A 24,371-nucleotide genomic window follows, 5' to 3' on the forward strand; every position below is an offset into this window, starting at 1 on the left:
CAGACCTCCTGCATATTTGTACTTTTTCTGTTTTAACTTCCAGTATCTGCGTTTAGTTTGCTTTGGTTTGAAACTCATTCATTGATGTTAAAATAAATAACACAAAGGACTGTGACTTCAGTGTAAGCTCTTTGCAAATTAGACCCCTTATAAGGACATTCTGAACCAAAGTTCAGCTGGAAAATTGACCTTTGATTTTATCATTTAATCATCCATCTAATCTCAGTGTTGCAATATACCTGTCCAGTGAACTGAATCCTACTGTCTCCATCGTCTTTGTTTAAAAGTGCACATTGTTAATCAGAGACGTATTTAAGATAAACGAAGAAGAGACAGGCATAACAATCTGGCCACAATGTATCTGGATTTGTTCCCTTATCACACTCTTCTCCAGTCACCCAATTAACAAATTTTAATTTCTAACATTATTTTCAAGATAGTTTCAGCTTAGCTTTATATTAGCTGAACTCATACAGATATACTGACAATGCCATGTCAAATCATTGTACAGAGTTGTTCCCTTCTGTCAAATTTTGAATGGGATATGATGGTAGACAGGATTGATACTCCACATTAGGACATCAGTTGTTAAGTAGTTAATTTAATAAAGAAAGGCTTACATTTATATAACATCTTTCATGGAGCCATTTATGTGTTACAATGTAGGAAGAATTGACAGCTTTATGAACAACAATGTCCCACAAATAGCAATGAGAATTTTCAAAAACGTTGTTTTAAGCACGGTTGAAGAATTAATAATATCTCGGACACTGGGGAGATCACTTCTCTATTTCTTTGAATGGGGCTGCAGAATTTTTCACATTCAGTTAACAGGTCAAGTGGGGTTATGTATAAATGTGTAATTGGAAAGATGACAGGTTTGACAGTGAAGTTCTAACTAAGGATTGCAATAACGACTGAGAAATTAGGACACAAGAACTAAAATCAAGTAATTTATATACCGAAGCAAGTTGATTTATTTTTCACTTTTACAATATTGGAGTCACATTTGTTTGTTTACTTTAAGTTTGAAGTAAATTATCTCCATCTTAAATGTGACAGTAGCTTGTCTATTCACTTATTAACAGAATAAACCATTGATTTGATTTGTTAATTTGTAGACCTTTGCTCTTCAGGCATTTGCTAGAATACAAAACTGCTGATAGTCTGCAGATAAACAGATCTGTGGATACATCCATCCCATCAGAAGCTCTTCTATTGAGCTCTGGGGGAAACTCTCCTTTGCAATGGCGGCTTTTGATGATGTTTTAATACAAATTGGAGGTTTTGGACAATATCAAAAGGTGATTTTCTTTCTGATATATCTGTCATCGATGATGTTCTCCCATTTGTACTTTGGATTTGTTTTTTTAGCAGTTACTCCTGACCATTGGTGCAGGAGTCCTGGGGTGACTGAGCTGAGAGATAAGTGCAACTGGTCTCTGGAACAGGAGAAGAATTATACGTTACCTGTGGGGCAATCTGGCAGCTCCTCATACAGTCAGTGTGAGACATACGATATTGACTGGAACTCTTCTTCAGGCAGCTGTGAAAATCCACTGCTTTTTGTCCAGAATGGATCCCAAGATCTACCACGTACAACTTGCCAGGACGGGTGGGTTTTTGAAAATGGCTCATTCCCCAGTATTGTGACCGAGGTATGTTTGAATTTTAGTCAGTTATTAAACTTGTCTTAGAGCAGAATTCCAAAGCATTATAGTGAAAGAAAGACTATAATTGTAAAATAGTTTTCACAAACGAGAAGTGTTTTGCAGCGAGTTAAGGATATTTTAAAGTACAAGTCACTTGTAATCTAGGAAACACTGAAGCCAATCTATGCCTAGCTTTTGTCAACAAGGCAACAGCAGTTGATAAGGAACAGTAAAACTGCTTTTGTTAGTGTCTTCAATTAAGGGATAAATATTTGTCAAAATATTGGGAAACTGCCCTGTTGTTCTTTGAAATACTGTAATAGGCCGTTTTTACATCGACCTGAGAAGACAGATTTCCAATACTACAGCTCTTTATCAATACTTACTGTGTGCATCAGCATGGTTTCCTTGTTTGTCTCTGATATGTGATTTCAACGTGCAGACTACTACTTCAGGGATGAGACCATCAGTGCTTCCCACAGAGTCAGGTGGGATCAATTGAATATTAGGGGACTGGTTTTGGTGATGGGCAGGTGTTTTGCATGGAACGTTAATAGACAAGTCCCATAGAGCACACAATTGGATAGATTCTGCATGTGCTGTAACGGTAAAGGTTCAATGGCCTTTTCTTATTTTATGCTTTCTTAGTTCTCTTAAGTATCTTATCGAAACAGAACAATTGTACTTGGAACTAAGGGTTGTCTTTGGGTTGTAGAATATTTAGCATTTAAAACCAAACAATACTGGTATTTTGATGTTACATCTGAGAGATTTTGTAATATTGTCAAAAAGATGTATAATTTGAACCATTGTATAATGTTGGCCATTGTGGAAAACAACATTAACAATCCTAAGCTTATGGAAAACTCTGCTGCTTGTATCACAACTTGTGCTAACATTCACTTACTTTTACATTTGAGGATCTACATCGGATCCTGGTCTGGAAATTTAAAAATTATCAACCTTGTTTTCATATTCCTCTATGGCCTTTCTGTTCCTGATCTTTCTTCCAACCCTGCACTCTTCCATTATCGTTACCTTTAATACTCCCTAGGATCTATCTTTGGCCTCCTATTTCTCATTTACAAGCTGGCCCTCAGAGATGTTATCCAAAAGCATCCAACATCAATTTCCACATGTACACACACATTACCCTGCTCTACCTTACCACTGTGTTATCTGAACCCTCTCCATTGTCAGTAAACTGTCAGACCGCTTGTCTGACATCAAATACTGGGAGAGCAGAAATGCTCCAAATAAATATTAGGAAGACTGAAGCTAACAAACACAATGTCACTGATTCCATCCCTCTCCCTGATAACTATCTAATACTGAACAAGATTGTTTGTGACCTCAGTGTCATAGTTAGCCCCCAAGACAGTCTTTTGATCACATGTCCTCATCATCACCATTTCTAATTCTGAAAAATTGCTTGTCTCGGTCATCTGTTCTACTGCTGAAACTCCCATCCATGCCTGTGTTATCTCAAAACTTGACTATTTCATGAACTCTTGGCTGACCTACATTCTGCCATTTGCGAAACTGAGATCTTCTAAAACTCTGCTCATATCCTAACTCACATCAAATAACTTTCACTCATCAATTCTGTTTATATTTGCTCTCAATTGGTTAAGACCTGTTTTAAAATTCTCATCCTTGTTTTACCCTTTAGCATCACTTCTGTATCTTGGATTTCCTCCAGCCCTTCAATGCTCTGAGATATCCGCACTCCTTTTCATTTTCTTCTCTTTTTGGTTTCTTTTAAGCCTGGAGGGTGGAGGCCTCTGGCAGCAGTGGCAGCAACGCTAGGTACACAGTTTCACCCCCCACCTGGGGTCTCCCAGCAAGTGAGGAACAGCTCCTAGGCTGAGCCCCCTGGCCTGGACTTACAGGTTAGGCTGTGTCTCCAGGTCCGCAGCTAAACCTGTTTGACTAAAGAAGAAGAAAGACCCTAAGAGGAGGTCTTCTTTGTCTTCAGTGTCCTGGTATTCCAATGGCTCAGTGAGCGATCTCATCGCTGAATGGCAGTCTTGTCCTGGCTGCTTCTTCAGGATATTCTATCATTCCTTAATTGGTTTCCCTGAGCCTCAGAGATGTTAACTGAACTGTGATGAACTTTGTCTTAACTTTCCTGTTTTTATTATTGGGTTTGACTTCCGTCATTGATTTTGGCACTGTGGTGGGGCAAATTTCACTATATTTTTTGTTTAAAAGTACACATGACAATAAATTTCTATTCTATTGTATTCCTCTAGACCCAGAGGCATACAGCATGGAAACAGACCCTCAGTCCAACCCATCCATACCGACCAGCTTTCCCAAACTAAACTAGTTTGCCTGCATTTGCCGGTGTTTGGTCTATATCCCTTTAAACCTTTCCATGCGTTTACCTGTCCAAATGTCTTTCAAATGTAACTGTACCTGCATCTGCCACTTTCTCTGGCAGTTCATTCCATATATGAACCACTTTGCATGAAAAAGTTGCCCCTCAGGTCCTTTCTAAATCTTTCCCCTCTCATCTTAAACCAATGCCCTCTAGTTTTGAACTCTCCATCCTGGGAAAAAGACCTTTGCTATTCCCCTCATGATGTTATAAACCTCTATAAGATCACTCTTCAACCTCCAGGGAATAAAGTCCCAGCCTTTCCAGTCTCTCCTTTTTACTCTCAACACTCCAGCCCTGGTAACATCCATGCACATCTTTTCTAATTCTGGCCTCTCGAGCATGCCTGGTTTTAATTGCTCCACATCTGGTGGTCATGCCTTCAACTGCCAAGGCCATAAGCTCTATTCCCTCTCTTCAACTCTGCCTTTCCACCTTGATTTTAGTTTTTAAGATACTCCCTGAGACCTATCAATGTGTCTTCGGGGGTTATACCTTGTTTCCTCTTACTTCTATGACGTGATTTGAGACATTCTATTATGGTAAAGGGACCAAATAAATGCAAATTGAAACACAGAAAACAAAGAAAGCTAGAAACCTAAAATGGAAACAGAAAATGTTAGATGCTCAGCTCTACCAATATCTGCCAATTAGCATTTCAGGTTGATGACCATTCACCAGAAAATTGAACTATCAACCTGAAACATTATTTCTGTTCTTGCCTGACAGATCCTGACTGACATGAATTTTCATTTTTAGTTATGAATACTGTTGTTTTTGTAATATTATCTGTTGGGCTGAATGGCCACTACAGAGTTCTTTTTTTAAAATATTATAGTTATGACACAGGGTAAACCCATCTGCTAATTTAAACCCAACACACAGAAGAGCTCACCTCGCGCCATAATCTGTTAAATTTCGAGAGGCAAAGAACTATCTCAGATCTCACTATTCAAAGTAAAAATTAATAATTTTATTCTTTAAGTCCAAAAGAGAACATTAAAACAACAACTATTTACTTTCTCTTAAACCTATTCTTTACCTCCCTAATACTCATCCAATAAAAAGAAACCTGATAAAGATTTACAAAAACAAATCACGTTTCAAACACCAGCCAGATTTTCCTCTGTAGGTTTTCCTCTGTATTTTCCTTGGTCGTCTTTTCTTCTGCTGCACAACTTTTCTTATGGACAGGTACCTTCCAGAGAGCTATTTGGCTGGCAGTCTGTACTTGTTGATGCCCTTTGCTGTTCTCCCCCTAACCGTTCAAAATGTCTGGTTTTATACCCCAAAATATTGGATCATTTCATTGGTTTGGCGCCATCCCAAACAGTAAAATTCAAATTCTTTTGGGTTTTGGTCTCTGGGGCATAATTTAAACTGATTTGATTTTTTTTGTTCCATGACAATACAGCTATTTGTTTCACTCAAATATTACATTTTTAAATTTTTCAGCACACTCTGTGCTTTCAGTCAGAACTTGCTAGCTTCCTCTCTCTCTTAAAGGTACAGCGCATACCAACAACTTCATAACACCTCCCCACTTAAGAAAAAAAATGAACCATCATGATGAAAAGATGGCTTCATTTTTTTCTCTCTATTCCTTAACCACAGTACCATGACATATATATGACTTTAATCTAAGTTCATATTAATTTCTTCCCACATATATATATATATATATATATATAAAAAACATTGAATAGGTACCAAGCTCATCTCTACTTTATCAGTTAAATCCATGACAATGCATCTGTGATTATATTCTTACAACCCGCAACATGTTCGATTTGTTAATTAAAAGTCTGTAACATAAGACTCCAATGAAATAGTCTCATATTCTTGTTTTTAAAGCATTCCAATAATGTAAGAGGATTGTGATCCGTGCACACAACTGTCTCCAATACATTGTTTGTGACATACACATTAAAATGTTGTAAGCCAGTACCAAACCCAATAGTTCTTTTTCGATCGTGGAGTATTCCCTCTGGTGGATGTTGAGTTTTTTCCAAAAGTAACCAACTGGCATTTCAATCCCACCATCATCTTCATGTAGCAGCACAGCTCCAACTCCTATATCACTAGCATCAATGGCAACTTTGAAGAGATTTGAAACGTTTGGTGTAGCTAAAACTGGTGTAGTGGTTAATATTGCTTTTAAATGGTCGAATGCCTCCTGGCATTGGTCTATCCAGTGAAACTTTGTTCTTCTTCTGCAAATCAGTTAACAGTGCCACTTCACTGCTGGCACTTGGAACAAACTTCCACGGTGGCTCAGTGGTTAAGACTGCTGCCTCATAGCACCAGGGTCCTAGGTTCAATTCTAGCCTTGGGCGACTGTCTGTGTGGAATTTGCACATTCTCCCCGTGTTTGCATGGGTTTCCTCCTACAGTCCAAATACGTGCAGGGTAGGTGAATTGGCCATGCTAAATTGCCCATAGTGTTAGGTGTATTAGTCAGAGGGAAATGAGTCTGGGTGGTTACTCTTCAGATGGTTAGTGTAGCCTGGTTAGGCCAAACGGCCTGTTTCCACACTGTAGGTAATCTAATCTAGAATCTGTTTAGTCCCAAGAATCAAAGCACCTTTTTCTTCGAGGTTGGTCATGGAAATTCCTTGATGGTCTTCCATGACCAATGTTATGTCCCAAGAAGATCACCTTTGCTTTCGCAAATTCAGTTTTGTTTAAGTTTACTACCAGTTTTGCTGTTCGGAGTCGTTCAAAGAGCTCTGCCAACTGTACCATATGATCTTTTCAGGGCTTACTAATGAGCACTATACCATCCAAATAGACTGCACAGTTTGTAAACCCAGCCACAACTCTGTTCATGAGTCTTTGGAACGTGGCAGGTTCGTTCTTCATTCCAAACACTGTCACTTTGAATTGATATAGCCCATTTGGGGTTACAAATGCAGAAATTTCTTTCACCATTTCTGATAAAGTACCAGCCAGTAACCACGCAGTAAGTCCAACTTGGTGATGTAACTGGCTTGTCCAACTTTCTCGATACAGTCCTCCAATCTCGGTACTGGATATGCATCCAATTTTGTAACGGCATTGACCTTCCAATAATCCATGCAAAATCATTGAGTTCCATCTGATTTGGGAACTAAGATGATTGGAAAACTCCACTCGCTCTGGCTTAGTTTGATCATGTCCTCGTTGAGCATGGCCTCCACCTCCTTCTGGACCTGTCTGGCCTTGAAAGGATTTAGTCAATAGGAGTGTTGTTTTATCGGAACGGTATTCCCTATGTCTACTTCATTTACAATAGCATTAGTCCTCCCCATCTGATTCCTAAAAATGTCCTCATACTGCTGGAACAAACCTTTCAACTGCATTATTTGCTGCTGAGACAGATAGTTTACTAACCTATCCCACTCCTCAAGGACTTCTTCATCTTTTAACATATTTTAAAGCACATCAAATCTTCAAATCTGGATTTGATTCCTCACTCTGCAGGGCAGTAACTTACACCTGTTTCTCCAGTTCTTTCTCACTCGTATTATAAGGTTTCAACATGTTCACATGACATACCCAATACAGTTTTTTTCTATCTGGCATCTTTAGCAGGTAGTTCACCTGACTCAACTTTTTCTCAATTTGATAAGGACCACTAAACCTGGCTTTTGAAGGGATCTCCTGTCACTAGTAACAGTACTAGCACTGTATCCCCTCGGGAAAACGTCTGAGTCTCAGAGCTTCTTTCTGCTATCTGCTTCATTCTATGCTGTGCCCTCTTTAGGTGCTGTTTAGCTAACTCACCTACTCGATTTAATCTCTCCGATATATAACCTAAGTGTGAGATCTGTGACTTTGGTCATGTCAATTTCTCTTTAATTCAAAAGGCCTCTCACTTCATGTCCGAATATTAACTCAGAGGAAGTAAACTAAGTAGATTCATTTGGGTCATCTCTAATGGCAAACAATACAAACGGGACACCTTTATCCCAATCATTCGGGTAATCTTGACAGTATGCTCTCAACATGGTCTTCGAGGTCTGATGTCACCTTTCTAAAGCTCACTAGGATTCAGAATGATATGCACTGGATTTAAAGTGCTATATACCTAAACTATCCATGACCTCCTTAAACAGCCTAACAGTAAAATTAGGCCCCTGGTCCTACTGAATCTCTCTGGGTAGCCCATGCCACATGCAGAAAGCTACTAACTCCTCTATCACCCTTTTTGTTTTAATACTCCGTAATGAAATTGCCTCTGGAGATCTGGTAGACACATCCATTAAGGTTAACAAGTACTGGTTCCCACTTTCAGTTCTCAGGAGGGAACCTACACAATCAATTATAACCTGCGTGAAAGGTTCTTTGAATGCCGGAATTGGCAACAAAGATGCTGGTTTACCTACCATTTGGCATGTATAACACGTACAGCAAAAGTTAATGCGTTGTGCATTCCAGGCCAATAAAAATGTTATAGTACCATTGCCTGAGTCTTTCGTGCTCCTAGATGACCACCTACAGGTAGTTCATGTGCTATCCATAACACTTCCTGTCTGTATGCTACCGGCAATGCAATCTGGTGCATTTTGGCCCATTTCTCCTCTGCACTAACCTGCCGTGGTCTCCATTTTTGTCTTAGGATTCTATCTTTCAGATAATAACCTTGAGGAATATTCTCTGCCTCCTTTTTGGAGTACGCATCCTCATATATATCTTTTATCATCTTGTTTTGCTGTCGCAAGTCCCTCAGCCTTTCCGGACTAAACACTTCTACCTGACCCACTGCCTGTTCAGGTTTTTCCTGCACCATTACGTCAAACTAACTGAGCCTCAACTCCTTCATCTTTCTCTGTAGTTTTTGCTTCATGCTGTGACATATGATAGTGGGATCTTGTTACTACACAGTCTGGAAAAATATCAGGATATTTTTCTTTTAACTCCTCAGTTTCCTGGTCTTCCTTGGGCTTCTCCACAACTAGGGGTGTCGCTCCCACCTTGGACCCTGCTTAATCATTCCCAAGAACAAACTGGATTCCTGGAACTGACACTCTGTCAATCATTCCCACTGTTACTTCCCCAATCTTGAGGTGGCACTCTAACCTGATCTTACATAGGTGAACGCTAAATTTCTGTTCATCTGTCCCACAAATTACCACACACTCAAGTAACAGATCAGAAAGAGTGCAAATTTGCTCATCTCTTACTATTAGACATTGCTTAGATCCTGTATCTCTCAAAATGATAACTTCTTGCCCTTCTCTCCCTGTTCTTTCTGAGTAAATTTTACCCACAGAGGCAAATTCTTTACAGTGATGAGGAACTAACTCCATTCTCGGCCCCTGCCTAAGCTGTGCACTCTCGTGCAGCTCCTTGGCTCTTCTTGGGGGTTTCCTTTACTACTTTCACTAATGCCACTGGCTTAGCTTCTTTTACCACGTCTATTCCCACAGTGCCTTTCTTTAACCACCCGCACTGTGACTTTACGTGTCCCACTTTACCATAGTGGAAACACCTGAGGCCTTTCACCTCCTTTCCACCCTCTTGGGCTTCTTTTTTAACCTGTGATAGATACTTACCAGTGTTCTCTACTCTTTGTTTCATAGTACAGGATCTCCCCTTCTCCCAACTTCTATTCCTCACAGACAAAATTCTAGCTGGAAGCTTCTCTTATGCACCAACATCGATTCACCTGCTAATTCTGCTGCTCTCCTCCCTTCCTGAACTTTTTGTTCATCCACGTGAATTCTTACCAATTCTGGAAGTGAGTTTTTTTAACTCTTCTAGCAGAATAATCTCTCTTAGAGCCTCATAGGTCTTATCTACCTTTAAGGCCCGCACCTATCTATCAAAATGACTCTGGTTAATTCTCTCAAACTCAACATAGGTCTGACCTGGTTGCTTCTTTATGTTTATGAACCGCTGTCTATATACTTCTGGTACCAATTCATAAACACTTAAAATAGCCTGTTTGACCTCTTCGTAATCTCTTGACCCCTTATCTGACAGCATGGAAAATACCTCACTAGTTCTGCCTACCAGTTCAGTCTGAACTAGCATTACCCATAAATCCTCAGACCACCCCATCTGCCTAGCCAATTTTTCAAATGAAACAACGAAGCCTTTGACATCTTTCTCATCAAAACGTGGCAGAGTTTTGACATGTTTGTATATATCATTATCTTCTCTTTTAATCTCCATCTTGTTAACTTGACTTTGCTGACTAAGTCACAACTTCTTAATTTCAAATTCTCTCTTTTTCTCTTTCCCTTTCTTCTCTCTCTTTCTCTTACTCTTTGCTCAGCTAAGTGCCCTCTCTCTTTTTTTCCCCTCTCTCTTCTCTCGCTCCTTCTTTCTCTCTTTGCTTAGCTAAGAACTTCCTCTGTCTTTCTTTCTCCTCTCTTCTGTCTCTTTCTCTCTCATCGCTCTTTCTCTTTCCCTCTGTCTTTCCTCTCTCTCTTTGTTTATTTTCTAACTCCATTTTCCTCAATTATAATTTAAGTTTTTCTAACTCTACTGGACTTGTCTGTTTCTCTGACACACCTAAATGTTTGAATAATTCCCTTACAATTTCAGCTTTACTTTGGTCCTTGGTTAAACCCAATTCTAACCTCTTTGCTAATTCTAAGAGTATGGTCTTTTCTTTCTAAACTTCCTTGGCAAATTTGGGAATCACCAGAGTCTCTTTAGCAATTTTAAGAGCCATTTCTCACTTTTAATTTAACCAACCACAAGTAACCAAAATTAAACAAATTGTCTCATCTACGTTTTATTTAAAGATCTAGGACGCTAATCTGCAAGTGTTCAAATCTACTGAGCTTTCTTCGTATACCAAATCTAACCAAATCTGTCCAAGTCTCATGCTGGATCAGTCTAAACCTGTACAAATCATGGACGAGAGCCCCCAAACTGTTACAACATGGGGTAAATCCCTCTGCTAATTTAAACCCGACACACAGAGAAACACATCTCGCCTCGTAACCTGTTAAATTTCAAGAGGCAAAGAACTATCTCAGATCTCACTTTTTAAAGTAAAAATTAACAATTTATATTCTTTAAGTCAAAAAAGAGAATGTTAAAACAACAACTATTTACAACTCCTTTCTCTTAAACCCTATCCTTTACCTCCCACTCTACAATACTGGTCCGATTAAAAAAAAAATTGATTAAGATTGACAAAAAAAAATCACATTTCAAAAGCCAGCCAGCTGTCAATTCTCCTTTTAGATTTTCCTCTGTATTTTCCTGGGTCGTCTTTTCTTTGGTTTTCTGCTGCACAACTTTTCTTATGGACAGGTACCTTCCAGAGAGCTATTCAGCCAGCAGTCTGTACTTGTTGGTGATCTTTGCTGTTCTCCCCCTAACCATTCAAAATGTCTGGGTTAATACCCCAAAACGTTGGATCATTTCATTGGTTTGATGTCATCCCAAACAGTAAAATTAACTTTCTTTTGGATTTTGGTCTCTGGAGCATAATTTAAACTGATTGGCCAAATATGGATTTGTTCTTGTACCATGGCAACACAGCACCAGCTATTTGTGTCAAACAAATGTTACATTTTTAAATGATTCAGCACACTCTTGTGCTTTCAGTCAGTCCTTGCCAGGTTCCTCTCTCTCTTAAAGGTACTGTACACACCTACACCTTCATAACAATAATATGAATTAACTTTAATTTAATAGTTCTGTGCATAATGTAGAAGTTAAATTCAAAAGGCAGAGTAAAATACTTGTCTGTTTTCAATAACTTCATTTGCGTGACTCCACAATTTGTACAGTTTGAACTGGTGTGTGCTGATGCCTGGAAAGTGGATCTGACTCAAGCTTGTCTAAACGTGGGATTTATGTTTGGAACGATGATCATGGGCTATGCAGCAGACATGTATGTATCATCCTAAATTTAATTCTGATTTAAAAATCTGGATACTAATATAATTTTATTTTTATTTCTTAAAATTATTTTGTTGCAGATTTGGCAGGAAGCTTTGCTTCTTATTTGCAACTTTTGTGACCACAGTGTCAGGTCTTCTACTGGCTTTTTCCCCAAACTATACTTGGTTTGTGATCTTCCGCACTCTTCAAGGCCTATTCAGCAGGGGAGGTTGGCTGTGTGGCTACGTCTTAAGTAAGGTCTTTCTTTTACTTTTGTTTGAATAGACAATCACTGGTAAATGGGCATTGTATTCAATGAATAATCTAAACAATGGTGTTGTTAAAAACTACTGCAGTGATTATGCCAGGATTTCCCAAACTAGAGATTGAGACACCAATTAATAGCTGAGATTTTGGGGCTGTGAGCTAGGAGACAGCAACGACTGACCCCTCTGATGTCTGCTGTTATAGATCTTCACCTATCCCCACCCCCATCGAGGAATCACAACAAATTTCAAGCTGGGTTTTATCTAGTTACGATGTTCCAATCTGCTTATTGGAGCCAACTTGCTTGTCTTTTCCTGCCTGTTATTGTTTATTCACGTGAATTAGCTTGTTAGAAATAGCTCAATTATCACGCATTGGTTTTTAGTGTCAACTCTTGGTATTCTCATTCCTTCACTGAACTGTGTGTTTCTCTTCCAGTCACTGAACTTGTTGTGTCAGATTACAGAAGAACAGCAGGGATTTTAAACCAAGTGTCATTCAGTTTTGGGATCATGCTTCTTCCTGCCATTGCTTATTTTCTACCAGCCTGGAGAAACTTGCAACTGGCAATAACCATTCCAAACTTCCTCTTCTTGACTTACTACTGGTAATGTCTGATCAGCATCAGTAGTTACTGAGGAACACCAGTTACTTAGTGCATTAAATTGTGGTCATGAAAGATAACCCCACATATGGTCATTTGCAGGTTGGTTCCAGAGTCTCCCAGGTGGATGTTTTCTCAGAAGAAGGATGAAGAAGCTATGAAAATTTTGCAGCAGGTGGCAAAAAGGAATGGCCACACCTTTTCAATGAAAGCCGAGGTGACTAGTTTATATGGGAATGAAACTGAGACTGTGATTCTATATACACGTTCAGCCTGCAGGCTAAAGTTGCCATCAACTTAAATGGGTCTAATGCAATGCAGAGATAATTCCGGGCATTCCTGTACATAAAGCCATAAAATATAGGATCAGAATTAGGCTATTTGGTATATCAAGTCTGCTCCACCGTTTGATCATGTCTGGTATGTTTCTCAAGCCCATTCTCCTGCCTTCAGCTCATTACCCTTGATCCCTTTCCCATTCAGCTCTGTCTTAAATATACTCAATGACTTGGCCTCCTCAGATTCATCATCCACTGGCTGAAGAAATTCCTCCTCATCTCAGTTCTAAAGGGTCATTCCTTTACTCTGAGGCTGTGCCATTGAATCCTAATCTTTCCTACTAGTGAAAACAGCTTCTCCACATCCACTCTATCCAGGTCTCTCAGTATTCTGTCAGTTTCAATGAGATACCCCTCATCTTTTTAAACTCCATCAGGTACAGAGTCCTCAACTGTTTCTCATATGACAAACACTTTATCACTAGATCACTCTTGTGAACCTCCTCTGAACCTGCACTAAGGCAGCACATCTTTCCTTAGATCTAGTCTCAAAACTGTATGAATGGTCAGGCACAGTTCATACCTCTAACAAATTAAATAAAGGTTTATTATTTGTCTTAACAATCAGTCAGCATTTTCAAAATTTTACAATAGTGAAAAGCTTTACTGTGGCAGTAAGTCAACTCACACACTGGCATGTATACTGACCTTTCAACTCTTGCACTTAACCTCAAGTGTACCCATCATTCAAAGGGAGAGAGGGAAAAACTATGTAACTATAGGCCAATTAACTTAATATCAATTGTTGAAAAAATATTGGAATCAATTATTAACAAAGTAAGAGCAGAAAAGTTGAAAAATCATTACATAGATAAGCAGAGCCAGCATGATTTCATGATAGGGAAATCATGTCTGACTAATTTATTCGAGTTTTTCGAGGAAGTCTCAACCAGAGTGGATAGAGGCGAACCAGTTGATATGCTGTATTTGGACTTCCAGAAGACATTCACAAGGTATCTCACAAAAGGTGACAAGTCATAAGATGGGCTATATTGTAATATATTGGCATGGATAGAGATAGGAAACAACAACTGGGGGATACCGTGTTCTTTTTCAGCTTGGTGACCTGACATTAGTGGGGTTCCACAGGAATCAGTTTATAGTTTATATTAACGACTTAAAAGAAGAAAGCAAATGTACCATAGCCAAATATGCAGAAATAGGTCAAAGTGAAAGATACATGTATGAGAGGGATATAAGCAGTTTACAGAATGATAGATCGGTTATATAAATGGGCAACAAAATGTTGACAAATAGTGGGAAAATATGAAGTTGTTCATTTTAGAAGGAAGAACAAAAGAACAGAGTATTATTTAAATGCAGACAAACTGCAGAAAGCTACTATGTAAAGTGACTTGGGAATACATGTGCATGAAATGTAGAAATCTAGATCAAAGTGCAGCAAGTAATCAGGAAGGCTAATGAAATGTTGGAAATGTGTTGCTGGAAAAGCGCAGCAGGTCAGGCAGCATCCAGGGAACAGGAGAATCGACATTTCGGGCATAAGCCCTTCTTCAGGAATGGGGAAAGTTTGTCCAGCAGGCTAAGATAAAAGGTAGGGAGGAGGGACTTGGGGGAGGGGCGTCGGAAATGTGATAGGTGGAAAGAGGTCAAGGTGAGGGTGATAGGTCAGACTGGGGTGGGGGCGGAGAGGTCGGGAAAAAGATCTCAGGTTAGGAAGGCTATACAGGAGAATCGACGTTTCGGGCATAAGCCTATATGATTCTCCTGTATACTTATGCCCGAAACATCGATTCTCCTGTATACTTATGCCCGAAACGTCGATTCTCCTGTATACTTATGCCCGAAACGTCGATTCTCCTGTATAGCCTTCCTAACCTGAGATCTTTTTCCCGACCTCTCCGCCCCCACCCCAGTCTGACCTATCACCCTCACCTTGACCTCTTTCCACCTATCACATTTCCGACGCCCCTCCCCCAAGTCCCTCCTCCCTACCTTTTATCTTAGCCTGCTGGACAAACTTTCCCCATTCCTGAAGAAGGGCTTATGCCCGAAACGTCGATTCTCCTGTTCCCTGGATGCTGCCTGACCTGCTGCGCTTTTCCAGAAACACATTTCCAGCTCTGATCTCCACCATCTGCAGACCTCACTTTCTCCCCTAATGAAATGTTGGCCCTTATTTCAAAAGAGTATAAGAGTATGGAAGTCTTATTGCAATTGTACAAGGTGTTGGTGAGACTACATCTGGAGTACTGTGAGCAGTTTTGGTCCCTGTATTCAAGAAATGATTTCAATGGAGGTAGTTCAGAGAAGCTTCTCAAGGATGATCTCTGGTATGGAAGGATTGTTTTATGAGTAAAGGTTCAGCAGGTTGTGATTCTACTCACTGGCGTTTAGAAAATAAGACGTGGTCTTATTTAAACATTTTGGATTCTTATTAGACTTGACAGAGTAAATGCTGGGAGGATGCTTTCCCACATAGAGTTTAGGACCAGAGGACATAATCTCAGAATTAAGGGGCACCAATTTAAGACTGAGAAGAGGAGGAATTTCTTCTCTCAGAGGGTTGTGAGTCTTTGGAAAACCTTGTCACAGAGATCTGTGGGGCCAGAGTCTCTGAGTAGATTTAAGGCTGAGATAAATTGATTCTTGATCAGTAAGGGAAGAAGAGCAATTATGAAGAAAGGGCAGGAAGATGGACATGGGGAGTGTTGGATTAACCATGCTCCTAGTGAAGATGAAGCAGGCTCAAGGGGCCAAATGCCCTACGTCTGTGCCTATTTCTTACATCTTATGATCTTTTATAAATTATTATTTGTTTCTGAAAATGGTAAATCCTGATCATTCACACTGAGGACGTTAAGAGCAGTCTGCAATCCATACCTTGTACGTCTGGAGGCATATCTAAGCTAGATCACATAGGACTGTTAGGACTAGACCAGTGAATTAATTGGTCTTTTTTTAGCAATTTGAACATATGAACATAAAATGTAAGAACTGGAGATGGCTATTTGGTCCTTCAAGCTCATTCTGCTATTCAGTAAGGCCATAGTTGATCTTCTATCTCAACTCCACCTTCCTGCACTGCCACCACATCCTCTAATTCCATGTTTACCAAATTTCTATCAAACTTTGTTTTAAATACAATCAGTGACTGAATATTCATGGCTATCTGGGTAAACAGTTTCAAAAATTCACAATCTTGCAAGTGAAGAAAATTCTTCACATAGAATTATATGGTACAGAAGAGGCCCTTCAGCCCTTCGAGTCTACACCACCAAATCTACTCCAGATCTACATAAGTCCCATTTTGCTGAACTTGGTCCATGGCTTTGGATATAATGACACTTGAAATGGCTCATCCAAGTACTTTTTAAAGTTTGTGAGGTCACACACTCCTACTACCCTTCTAGACATTCCAGGCAATCACCACCAACTTAAGTGAAAAACCCTTTCCTCAACTTCCTTTTAAACGTCCTGCCTTTCACCTTAAAAGTATACCATCTCACACAATTGGCAACTTACTTTAAGCTTTTAATTCAACTTTGGCTCAGGATATGGTTTTGATATAACTGGGTGATTTGCCAGATATACTAGGACAATCACTTAATCCTGAACTGATTTTTTTTATATGTAACACCAAATTTTATAACAGTCTCATTCAATCCCCTGGACTTTTGGATAATAGTTCTTGGTTTTTCAAATTATAGTCTTCAATTTGTTGGTGTCTAATTCGTGTTTTCTACTTTTTGCTACCCACAATATTTTCAGTCCCTTTTCTTTTCCCAGGCAATTACTATCGAGAAGAATGATGAAAAGATGAACCGTCCTTCCATAATTGAGCTGGTCAGGACACCTCAGATGAGGAAACATACTCTCATTTTGATGGTGAACTGGTGAGTCTTATTCATTTTTAAAAAATTTATATTAGCTTAATATTTAATCTTTAAAGAGGTATCACCTGAACTACTGTGTGTCACTCACTAACTACTGTTTGCAGCACCATAACCACTCTGTGTACCATTCAAACACTCATCCATAACACTCAACTACCATCTGCAAATCCCTAATTACAAACTACAAGAATAAAGAGTATAGTTACCGTGTGGCAAATGGTAACTGGGGCGTAATGTTAGTTGTGCTGAAAGTTGTAATTTAAATGACTGCTGAAATGGTTTAGTCATTGGATATTACAGATGTTAGTTTGGTGGCACATTTAATAGTTGTGGTGATGCAGTTGATAGTTATGATGATAGAGATGGTAGTTAGAGTTGTTCAGGTACTCAGTGAATTTCAACCGCCAGCAGACGGAATACCATAGGCAATAATTTTGTTTGGAAATATACCCCAGAAAAGGTATTCAGGCAATTCTCTGTGTCAAAGGTATTCATGGGAGGTGGTCTGTCATGGCCCACATTTATTTTCAGCACACAATCTTCAGCTCTTCCTCTCCATAATTATAGAATCATAGCATGGGAGAGGTGAAAGTGTTTGTTTACGGTTGCTGGGACTTTGCAATGTTTACAGCAAGGATGCCATATTTAAACTCCAACTGCAACCACCTTCAGGCATCGTAATCCAGGAGTTGCCCTTCACTGTTATCTCAAAGAAAATGTCCCAGAAAGGATTTTTCGCTCATTGGTTCAGCAACAGGGACCTGAAGGTTTTAATGGAAAGAGGAGAAAGTGAGGTCTGCAGATGCTGGAGATCAAAGTTGAAACTTTATTGCTGGAACAGCACAGCAGGTCAGGCAGCATCCAGGGAACAGGAGATTCGACGTTTCGGGCACAGGCCCTTCTTCAGGAATGAGCAGGGAGTGTTCAGCAGGAGAAGATAAAAGGTAGGGAGGAGGGACTTGGAGGAGGGGAGTTGGAAATGTGATAGGTGGAAAGAGGTCAAGGTGAGGGTGATAGGTCGGAGTAGGGTGGAGGCGGAGAGGTCAAGAAGAAGACTGCAGGTCAGGAAGGCGGTGCCGGGCTGGAAGGATCCGGCTGAGACAAGGTGGGGGGAGGGGGGATGAAGAAACTGGTGAAGTCCAAGTTCATCCCCTGCGGTTGGAGGGTTCCCAGTCGGAAGATAAGACGCTCCTCCTCCGACCGTCGGGTTGTTGTGGTTTGGCGGTGGATGAGTCCAATGACCTGCATATCCTCGGTGGAGTGGGAGGGGGAGTTGAAATGCTGTGCCACAGGTTGGTTGGGTTGGTTCGTCCGGGTGGCCCAGAGGTGCTCCCTGAATCGCTCCGCAAGTAGGCGGCCTGTCTCCCCAATATAGAGGAGGCCACACCGGCTGCAGCGGATGCAGTAGATGATGTGGGTGGAGGTGCAGGTGAATCTGTGGCGGATATGGAAGTTTCCCTTGGGGCCTTGGAGAGAAGTGAGGGGGGAGGTGTGGGCGCAAGTGTTGCACCTCCTGCGGTTGCAAGGGAAGGTGCCGGGAGTGGTGGTTGGGTCGGTGGGGGGTGTGGATCTGACAAGGGAGTCGCGGAGGGAGTGGTCTCTACGGAAAGCTGATAGGGGAGGGGAGGGAAATATATCCTTGGTGCTGGGGTCTGTTTGGAGGTGGCGGAAGTGACGGCGGATGATGCGCTGTACATGGAGATTGGTGGGGTGGTAGGTGAGGACCAGTGGGGTTCTGAACCCCACTGGTCCTCACCTACCACCCCACCAATCTCCATGTACAGCGCATCATCCGCCGTCACTTCCGCCACCTCCAAACAGACCCCAGCACCAAGGATATATTTCCCTCCCCTCCCCTATCAGCTTTCCGTAGAGACCACTCCCTCCGCGACTCCCTTGTCAGATCCACACCCCCCACCGACCCAACCACCACTCCCGGCACCTTCCCTTGCAACCGCAGGAGGTGCAACACTTGCGCCCACACCTCCCCCCTCACTTCTCTCCAAGGCCCCAAGGGAAACTTCCATATCCGCCACAGATTCACCTGCACCTCCACCCACATCATCTACTGCATCCGCTGCAGCCGGTGTGGCCTCCTCTATATTGGGGAGACAGGCCGCCTACTTGCGGAGCGATTCAGGGAGCACCTCTGGGCCACCCGGACGAACCAACCCAACCAACCTGTGGCACAGCATTTCAACTCCCCCTCCCACTCCACCGAGGATATGCAGGTCATTGGACTCATCCACCGCCAAACCACAACAACCCGACGGTCGGAGGAGGAGCGTCTTATCTTCCGACTGGGAACCCTCCAACCGCAGGGGATGAACTTGGACTTCACCAGTTTCTTCATCCCCCCTCCCCCCACCTTGTCTCAGCCGGATCCTTCCAGCCCGGCACCGCCTTCCTGACCTGCAGTCTTCTTCTTGACCTCTCCGCCTCCACCCTACTCCGACCTATCACCCTCACCTTGACCTCTTTCCACCTATCACATTTCCAACTCCCCTCCTCCAAGTCCCTCCTCCCTACCTTTTATCTTCTCCTGCTGAACACTCCCTGCTCATTCCTGAAGAAGGGCCTGTGCCCGAAACGTCGAATCTCCTGTTCCCTGGATGCTGCCTGACCTGCTGTGCTGTTCCAGCAATAAAGTTTCAACTTTAATGGAAAGAGTGAAGGAAAGCAGGGCAGGGCTTTATCCTGCTGACAAACAAAGGAGTCATGCCATAGACTTAGCCCACCTGACCGAGATAGTGGCCTGAGTCAGTGTAGTGTCCCTGGTGAAACATTACACACAACAGTGCAGTACATGACCTTCTGCGCTCTGTAAAGCTAAGTGCCACCATCTTCTTTCTGCAAACTTACACTCATCACTCATTAAACTCTATCACTTCATAAGGCTGTTACCAAGACTCATAAGAATTTCAGTAATGACGAGAGATCGGACAGTCTGTGGTTGATTTCCTTACAGCAGAGGAGACCGAGAGGGAACATGACTGAGATGTATAAAATAATAAGCAACACAGAAAGGATAGACAGGAGGAAGCTTTTCCTCTTGATGAGCAGAAGCGTAGATCTAAGGTGAGGAGCAGAAGGTTTACAGGGGATGTGAGTAATAAACCTTTTCACCCAGAGGGTGGTAGGAATCTGCAATTCACTGTCTGTATTGGTGGTAAAGGCAGAAACCCTCATACCATTGATGAGGTATTTCAATGTGCACTTGTGATGTCAAAGTGTACAGAGCTATGGATCAAAGACTGGAAAATAGGATTAGAATAGTAACAGAGTCAATCCATCCAGTCCATTCTTACGATAATCCCAAACTAAACTAGTCCCATCTGCCTGTGCTTGGTCCACATCCCTCCAAACATTTCTTATTCATGTACTTATCCAAATGTCTTTTAAACATTGTAACTATACTCGCCACTTCCTCTGGAATTTTATTTCACACATGAACCACTGTCTGTGTAAAAGAGTTAGCCTTCATGTCTTTTTTAAATCTTTCTCATCCAACCTTAAAAATATGCCCTCTAATCTTGAAATCCTCACCACAGTGTAAAGGCACCTTCCATTCACCTTATCTATACCCATTTATGATTTTAAAAAACCTCTGTAAGGTCTCCCCTCAACCTCCTGCGCCCCCGTGAAAAAAGTCCCAGCCTATCCAGCCTCACCCTATTACTCAAATCTTCCATTCCTGGGGTACCATCCCAGTAAATCTTTTCTGATCCCTGTCCAGCTTATAATATCCTTCATATAACAGGGTGACCAGAGCTAGACATAGTACTCCGGAAGAGGCCTCACAAACACGTAGGAGAGAAAGGAAGACCCAACATTCTAAAGTATGTTGCACTTTTATAAACATATACACTCTTGTACTCTATGTCTTTGTCACTATCTGGTGATGTCATACCCCTTTGGGAGATGGGCAGACTCTTCAGACATCACAAAAATGATGTAATGATCAATCATTGCTCATCTTTCACAAGCAACCAACTCCTTGACTGTAAATAGTGTCGACATCATGGATCCTTGAAGCAATATTGATGACAGCGACATATGTAGATAGTGTAGAAGCAAAAAATGGTGTGCAAGGGTTGTGCTTGGGTCTGGTCTGCACACATCTTCCCCACTTATACCCATCTTATGAGTGAGATTAAGGAAGCCATAATAGAGCAATAGAGTCATAAAGATGTACAGTATGGAAACAGACCCTTCGGTCCAACTTGTCCATGCCAACCAGATATATCAACCCAGTCTAGTCCCACCTGAGGTTTCTTTGACATCAGGTATATAGTCAGGTCAGGTATATAGAACATGATTTGCTCCTGCCCCGTTTGTGAGGTAACAGCTTTCAGGTGATCCATATGTTTGTTCTGGATAATTATTACCTACTTGAACTGTGTATCATGGAACCTGATCGCAAGTTGACCTCACCTTGTGCCCAATCAGGGTCATTTTCAGGATTCCGGCACCAAACTTCATCCCCTTAAGTAAACTGCCTCCCTCACGAATGGGAAGCATGCGGTGGCACTGGCTTTCCTGTTGCCATTTCACCATCCTGGGAGTCCAGGAATAACAGGTTTAGGCTGATGCAGAGTTTTCTCCCCACCAGTGACTCTGCTGGAGCTTTGAATGGGCATCCACAATGACTAGGAACATTGAGCCCATAAAAGGACTGGCATGGTCAACATGTAACCAAATCCAGGTATTACCCAGCCATTCTCACAAATGTGGGGGTGCTGCTGCCACCAACGTTTATCTTTGTTAGCACACTGGGCATTGCCCCACCAACGCAGCTATGCTGGCATCTAATCCTGGCTACCAGACATAAAGTCTTGACAACATCTTCATTTTGGAAACACTGGGTTACACTGATGGAGCTCAGCCAATATCTGGTGACAACTTTTACTCAAGACAATCACTCCTGCTCCCCATACTAATATGCCGTCCCCTACGGTGACCTGGTCTCACTGGGTCCAGAAAAATTTCTGATGGCCCTTCTGTTTCCACCATCACCACCATCTGTTTTAGTTTTGCCAGGACAGGCATTCACAGTCAGATATTGTCAGTGATGACCAGAAGGGTATCCATAAAGTTTAAAACCAGAATGGACTCATCCAGAGGAGGCACCATTGGTCCTGGTTCGACCAGAATCTATGGGCAGCACCGCCTTGACTTCTTTATGCAGCCCTTACAGGGGTTTGTGGTCCATTACTACGACAAACACACGTCCATAAAGATATTGGCGGAACTTTCCCACACCAAAGATGACTGCCAATCCTTCCTTCTCTATCCAGGCCTTTTTGCGTTCAGAATCAGCCAAAATCTGGGAAGCATATGCTATTGGATATTCCTCTCCTTTGTACCACCAGTGAGCCGATACTACTTGCCCCAATCGCATGTCAGCACCACCTCTCACATCGGATCATGGTGGGCTGATTTTTCACTTCCTTAAAGGCTACTTCTTGGCTACGTTACCATTTCCATGGCTGATCCTTTATTGATAGCAGGTATAAGAATGTCAAGATGGAGGCCAGGTTATGTAAGAATTTCTTGTAATAATTCACCAATTCAAGGAAAGACCTAAGCTCCATTACAGACATGGGAGCTGGGACTCCTTTGATGGCCCTCACCTTCCCTTCCAATGAATCTAACCTGGTTTTCTTGACTCTGTAACTCAAGTAGGTCACTTGGGGTGCTTGGAACACACGTTTCCCTTCTGAGGCATACACCTACCCAGGAGAAACGTTTAAGAACTGTGTTCAAGTTCTCCAAGTGCTCTTCATTGGTCTTCCCGGTTATTGACATGTCATCTAGATAAACGGTAACCTGGGGTAGCCCTTGTAAAATATTTTCCATTATCTACTAGAGAAGGGCACAGGCTGATACCCCAAATGGCAGTCCTGAAAATTGGTACAAATCTTACTATTAATTGTGGCGTACTTTTGGGATTCCTCAGTTGCAGGTAGGCGTGCTCATTTCCAGCTTCGCAAATGACAGTGTTTCCCCCCACCCACAACCCTTGCACACAAGTCCTCTATGCAAGGGATTGAGTATTTATCCAGCTGCAGGATGCAGCTTACCCTTTGCTTAAAATTCCCACAAAAGCGAACTGAGCTGTCAGGCTTCACAGTTGGTATGACCGATGCTGTCCATTTCACAAACTGCACTGGTTTGATGATTTCTTCACTTTCCAACCTCCTGATTTCTGCCTCTACTTTTACCCACAAGAAAATGACCCCAGGCAGACCTTGCAAAACTATGGAATTTCTTCCTGGTGATCATGTAAAGTGGCTTTGGCCCCTTTGATAGTCCCTAGCCCTTCCTGAAAAACGTCTGGGAATTTCATTAGGACTTCACCAAGGCAGCCATTTTCTCATGAAAAAATGTTGAGCCAATCAAGGTGAATCTTTCTCAACCAATTCTGTCGCAACTGGCTTGGGCCTGAGCCTCTGACTACAATCAGTGGTAACTGCACCATCTGCTTCTCATAGGAGACCAGAACCAAAATCATACTGTTAATTTCTATCTGTTCCCCAGCATACACTCTCAGTCTGGCTGAGGTCTTGCGTAAACTTAAGGGTTGGAGACCAGAGTGAATCTTATTAAAGAGAGGTACTGCAACCATAGATACAGCTGCAGTTGAAACTTTATTGCTGGAACAGCACAGCAGGTCAGGCAGCATCCAGGGAACAGGAGATTCGACGTTTCGGGCACAGGCCCTTCTTCAGGAATGAAGAAGGGCCTGTGCCCGAAACGTCAAATCTCCTGTTCCCTGGATGCTGCCTGACCTGCTGTGCTGTTCCAGCAATAAAGTTTCAACTTTGATCTCCAGCATCTGCAGACCTCACTTTCTCCTCGTAGATACAGCTGCACCAGTACTGACCTTCAGGAAAACCAGGTGACCATTTAACCAAACATTAATTTTAAATGGTACTAATTTGGATGTTGCTAAGCAATTTAACAGTTCCAAGCCACATGTAGGGGGACTTTCCAGGGTGCGCACTCTCCTGGATACCGACCTACGAGTTTTCTTACTCAAGGCAGGCTTTGTAGGACTCCTTTGCTCTCTCCAGTCTGCATACCAGCAGCAACTACAATGCCTTGTGATTGTGAAGAGCTTTCCAGCCACTTGGCCAAGACTCGGCTTTGTTGTAGGGTTCTGCTGTGGGCTGGCCTAGGATCCCTCTGCTCAGGATATGCCCTGTGTGAGGCTCTGCGATTGCCTACACTCAAATGATGTTCCCCAAGCTCAATCGGACAAGTCAGGGTGGTCACTTTCATTGGGATGCCCTGTAGCTCCCATGCTCCACTTGCCACATTTTCTAATAACAAAGTCAGTTGTGGTGCCTGTTTGAACTCCAGGTGGGCTTCAGCTTTTGCATAGTTATATTATTAATCCCATATACTAGATAGTCTCTCAGCATCTCATTCAGGGTT

General features: G+C 41.9%; 1 protein-coding gene across 1 annotated transcript in view; it reads left to right on the plus strand.

The window, feature by feature from the left end:
- The first annotated feature begins 1,209 nt into the window (after positions 1 to 1,209).
- LOC122552970 (solute carrier family 22 member 2-like) overlaps positions 1,210 to 24,371 on the plus strand; it is a 65,325-nt gene continuing 42,163 nt past the window's right edge. The window contains exons 1-6 of the mRNA XM_043696294.2: positions 1,210 to 1,658; positions 11,772 to 11,875; positions 11,964 to 12,118; positions 12,571 to 12,739; positions 12,839 to 12,953; positions 16,825 to 16,931. Coding sequence (XP_043552229.1) covers positions 1,248 to 1,658; positions 11,772 to 11,875; positions 11,964 to 12,118; positions 12,571 to 12,739; positions 12,839 to 12,953; positions 16,825 to 16,931 — 1,061 coding nt within the window. The 5' untranslated portion in view covers positions 1,210 to 1,247. The remainder of the gene's footprint in view (positions 1,659 to 11,771; positions 11,876 to 11,963; positions 12,119 to 12,570; positions 12,740 to 12,838; positions 12,954 to 16,824; positions 16,932 to 24,371) is intronic.

Source organism: Chiloscyllium plagiosum, unplaced genomic scaffold, assembly GCF_037043375.1.
Source record: "Chiloscyllium plagiosum isolate Xiang-an unplaced genomic scaffold, Cpla_swu_hap1 HiC_scaffold_10, whole genome shotgun sequence".
Lineage (NCBI taxonomy): Eukaryota > Metazoa > Chordata > Chondrichthyes > Orectolobiformes > Hemiscylliidae > Chiloscyllium > Chiloscyllium plagiosum.